General features: G+C 39.2%; 1 protein-coding gene across 1 annotated transcript; it reads left to right on the forward strand.

The window, feature by feature from the left end:
* The first annotated feature begins 2,150 nt into the window (after positions 1-2,150).
* LOC106313422 (plastid division protein PDV1-like) lies at positions 2,151-3,767 on the forward strand. The gene is made up of 2 exons (XM_013751220.1): positions 2,151-2,534; positions 2,888-3,767. Exons 1-2 carry the CDS (start codon positions 2,229-2,231, stop codon positions 3,365-3,367), a joined length of 786 nt encoding a protein of 261 aa, XP_013606674.1. The 5' UTR covers positions 2,151-2,228; the 3' UTR covers positions 3,368-3,767.
* The last annotated feature ends 380 nt before the right edge of the window (positions 3,768-4,147 follow it).

Genomic DNA, 4,147 nt, shown 5'->3' on the forward strand with positions numbered 1-4,147 from the left:
AGAGACTCATGTATGCAAAATGTAACCTAAACATGGCTAAATCCTAGTCTATATGATCAAAATGCACATGGACGAATGGATAAGATAATGGAAATATGCAAGATATCAAAAGGACATGAGTTTATGACTGCGAATTCATTGTGTGATGAGTTTCATTGCAGCAAATAATTGTTGATGATATGACCTTAGACACTCATGATTATGAACGAATATAGACAAGGTCTATAGCTCAACATGGATCGACAAAAGAAAATAAAGAATGATTGGTTACAATGGATAAAGCCATTGGCACATACGAAGAGATATAAGTCCGAATGAACGAAAGATATGAAGTAAAGTTGTTCGTATGTGTTCTGGGTCTATGACTCAATATATATTGAATGTCCACATTTTGGGAAAGCCATATAACCAAAAAGAATCTGTGGGACATGAAAAAGGACCTGCAAGTAAAGTTTTATTGCAGATTATAAAGTCCATCCGAGCACCGTTTGAAGCACCATCAGTTCAACCAAGACATGGAGTGATCAGCAGCAAAGATGTACATCCTGACCACATCTTAATGGAGTTCCAAAAGACATACCAACGTCCAAGACTTACAAGTTCATTAAAGGAGAATCCAGCTGATCATCTTCACCAAGTCATAGGCAACTTCAACGTTCAAGAAGACTCGGATACCAGATGGGAATGCGTCTACTACAGTGATGCATTCATCTGGGGGAGTTCATGTGTTGTACTTTTTTTCCTGTCCTTGGTTTCCCATTTTGCCACATTGGTTTTGGGGTTTTTCAGGAGAGGTTTTAATGAGGCAACATTAAGCATGCAACGAACCTATACCGGATGTGTCGATCAAGGGGGAGTGTTATAAACCAAATGATGATCGACCATGGACCAGCCCGTACTGCAGGCCCAATCTGGGACATGATAAAGACAACCAGAGACTATGTGTTTATCTAGTATATATTCCATGTATATCTGTAACATAGTATTTATCTTTATCTTTATCTTGTTAGGATAAACATGACCTTATTACGGTCTAATACCTTGTATATATATGGACCTTCTGGTCGACAGTAATGATAACATAAGTATTTCCCCAACGCTTCATTTACAACATTATTTACATTTTTGTAAGTTTTTAGTCAAAAATGACCCCAAGAAAATCATTTGAAATTTTTGACCTTGTTATGTCATAATCTCCGAAATCCAGTAATAAAGTATTATATATTTTAATTTAGAAAATAACTCTCTATATCAATAATGATTTGAATCATGGACATAAATAAATCGATCTTTTTACAGTGTTACTACTCACTCGGCTAGTGTTGGCCATGGCAAGAAGACCATTTTTACGACAAAACTACACTATCTCTACCGGAAAGATCATTGTTCATATTATCTGAAGGTGACAAGTTTGAATTTCAAGGCCAACACGTATATTATTATTTTTTTTTTGTCAAAATAACATAGACAGTGGCCCATACCAATAACATACAATTCCGACGTTAAAATCTAGTTTATATTTGCTTGCAATGCTTGAAACGCACATACATCTCTCAGATTTCAGAGTTGTAAATATTTTTACCCTAGCACATAGTTGTATATTTGCTTCAGTATTTATGTCGCATATATTTGTTTATTTCTGATATAGTTTTAAAACTATGTGTGTTCATTTCGTGCGACTGAAGAGATGCAATAAAAAATTTAAAAGTCATAAGACCGTAATATCTAACATGTGAATATGTGATGGTTTTTATACAAATTGCGAGCACATTCATTCTCCCTCTCACTGCCTCTCTGCGTCTTCACTTGTCTTTCGTCACCTTCAGATCACAGCTAAACATAGCTTGTACAACCCAAAAAGCTCTCATCAACCTCCTAATTAACTAGACCAAACTACATTTGACACGTCCACGCATTCGCATTTGATTGTTTGTGGGATAGTTACCCTCCGGAACATCGGTGAGACCAACGCGGATGACACTTTTGGGCCTGTCATCGAACGCCTCAGTAGAGAGCCCAAACAAATTAACAAACTTGGATAAACAAATAAAGAACACGTGCATAGTCCGTGCCGGATTAACCGTTATAGCATTTCCGGGTCGGGTCGCGTTTCCGAAAATCAAAATCACCGGAGCGATAGTTTCGCTCAGTCCACAATTAAAGTTTTCCCGAAGAAGAAGTCCTTTTCCCCTCTTTTTATCTTTCTCTCTCTCTTTTTTTGTAATGAAATGGGAGAGATGGAGATGGAAGAAATCGAAGCAGTTCTCGAGAAAATCTGCGATCTGCACGACAAGCTCAGCGACGAGATTCACTTGATTTCGCGCTCTCACTTCCTCAATTCCGTTAAACCAGCTACCAGATCGGAGAAGAGGAAGAGCCACGGCTTAAACTCCGCCGAAGAGAAGCCACAGGGATACGTCTTCATCAAGGGCTTCCCCGTTAACGATAACGACGCAGCGATTCAAGAGGCCAAGAGTCTTAACGCGATTCGAACCGCGCTTGAGCACCTCGAAGACCAGCTCGAGTTCTTCCATGTGAGTTTTGGATTCGTTTTCACTGATTGTATTGGATTCTCTGATGTGCGCGAAATTGAGACTTGAGAGATTCGCTGGGTTTAGGTGTCATCAATATCGCGCTTAACGAATAATAGTATTCAGCTTATTGCTAGGCCGATTTCGAATCTTTACTTTTAGTTAGGCTTTGTGACTCGTAAGTCCGTAGCTAGGGTTTGCGGATACGAATATGTAATTATCATTGGCTTATTCTTTTTCTTTGCCATTCATAGAGGTTAGGTTCTGCTGGTCAGTTTCTTTATGTTCAGTTTATAACTTGATCCTGACTTTTTTGAAAGATAATGTCTCAAACTTCTTTTCTCGTTGCTCTGCAGACGATACATACACAGCAACGAACAGAGAGGGATGTAGCAGTTGCTCGGCTTGAACAAAGCAGGATGTTACTAGCAAAGAGATTGGCTGAACACCACGGCAAGAGCTACGGAGTTCTAGATGAAACTCTTGCCTTCGTTGGGAGCATTAAAACCTCCACAAATTTTGTTTACAACTCCTCTCCAAACACAGCCGGGGCATACTCTACTCCTCCTGATGGACCAAAGTCGAACTTTGTAATCAACGCCTTTGCGTGGACCTTCGGGTTGGCCAAAAGAGCACTTGGATTCAACCATGTGAGAGGCGTACTAGGAAACGCTGCTATATTCGCTATAAGCATGGTCGCTATGCTACATCTTCAGCAAGTTGCTTCTAGTGAACATCATCGTCTAGGGAAGAAACAGAGGAAAACATACAGAAGAGAGATGTCTTCATCTGACATAAGCTTGGACCACTTGGACGTCATGATGGCTCGTGGTTAAAGATTAAAGACCAGATATCGAACTTGTCTACACGTGATACTCTGACTTGCAGCAATGGGAATATAATACCAAAAAAAAAAAGAAGTGAACCAAGAAGAGAAGAGAAGAAAGGATAAGAACTTGGAGGCGAAGTATTGGAATTTTCTGAGCTGAGCTAATGATTCTTTTTCTTTCAGATGCTAATCTTTTTCCTTTCTCCTCATTTTCTTAATTTCAGTTATTGTGGTTTAAAGTTTGCTTGTAGTTAGCTTGCGTGTTTGGTTTTGGTTGATTTCAAGTGTGGTAGGATTTTTGTAATCACAAGTTTCTGAGTCGAGATCTCTTGGGTGCTCTGTGTACGATGTCTTATCTGTGGTGGGCAAATTCTCTTGTTAAGGAATTATGAAGATTGACAAACTTATTGGGCCACTGTATGTTTAACTATATTCCAGAGCTATATCTATCCCACGCTTGCTTCATCTTAGGCCCATTTACTTTGATGTCACTTCACTCACTCTATCGTTACACTGAGGCTTTTTTACCAATACTAGGGATTTCCCCGAATCGGGCTACTTCCGGATCTTTGACTAATATTTTTTTAGAGAGAATTGCTAAGTGTGACTCAAAACTTGGAGTCAAACCCAAAACAATACCCCAATTTGGGTCAAAGGCAAAAGTAACCTAAAAGGCTATTGAAATTACAACTATCCCCTTGTGACCAAACAAGAAAACGGAATTTTTTTTACGTTTCTACCCCTCGCAAGTCGTCTGTTTAGACGACTTGAAAATAAGTCGTCCAGA

Source organism: Brassica oleracea, chromosome C9 (assembly GCF_000695525.1).
Source record: "Brassica oleracea var. oleracea cultivar TO1000 chromosome C9, BOL, whole genome shotgun sequence".
In the NCBI taxonomy this organism is placed as follows: Eukaryota; Viridiplantae; Streptophyta; class Magnoliopsida; order Brassicales; family Brassicaceae; genus Brassica; species Brassica oleracea.

Coding starts and splice junctions, on each gene's coding strand:
- LOC106313422 (XM_013751220.1), top strand. CDS start 2,229: ATGGGAGAGATGGAGATGGAAGAAATCGAAGCAGTTCTCGAGAAAATC. Junction 2,535..2,887: donor ACCAGCTCGAGTTCTTCCAT/GTGAGTTTTGGA, acceptor GTTGCTCTGCAG/ACGATACATACACAGCAACG.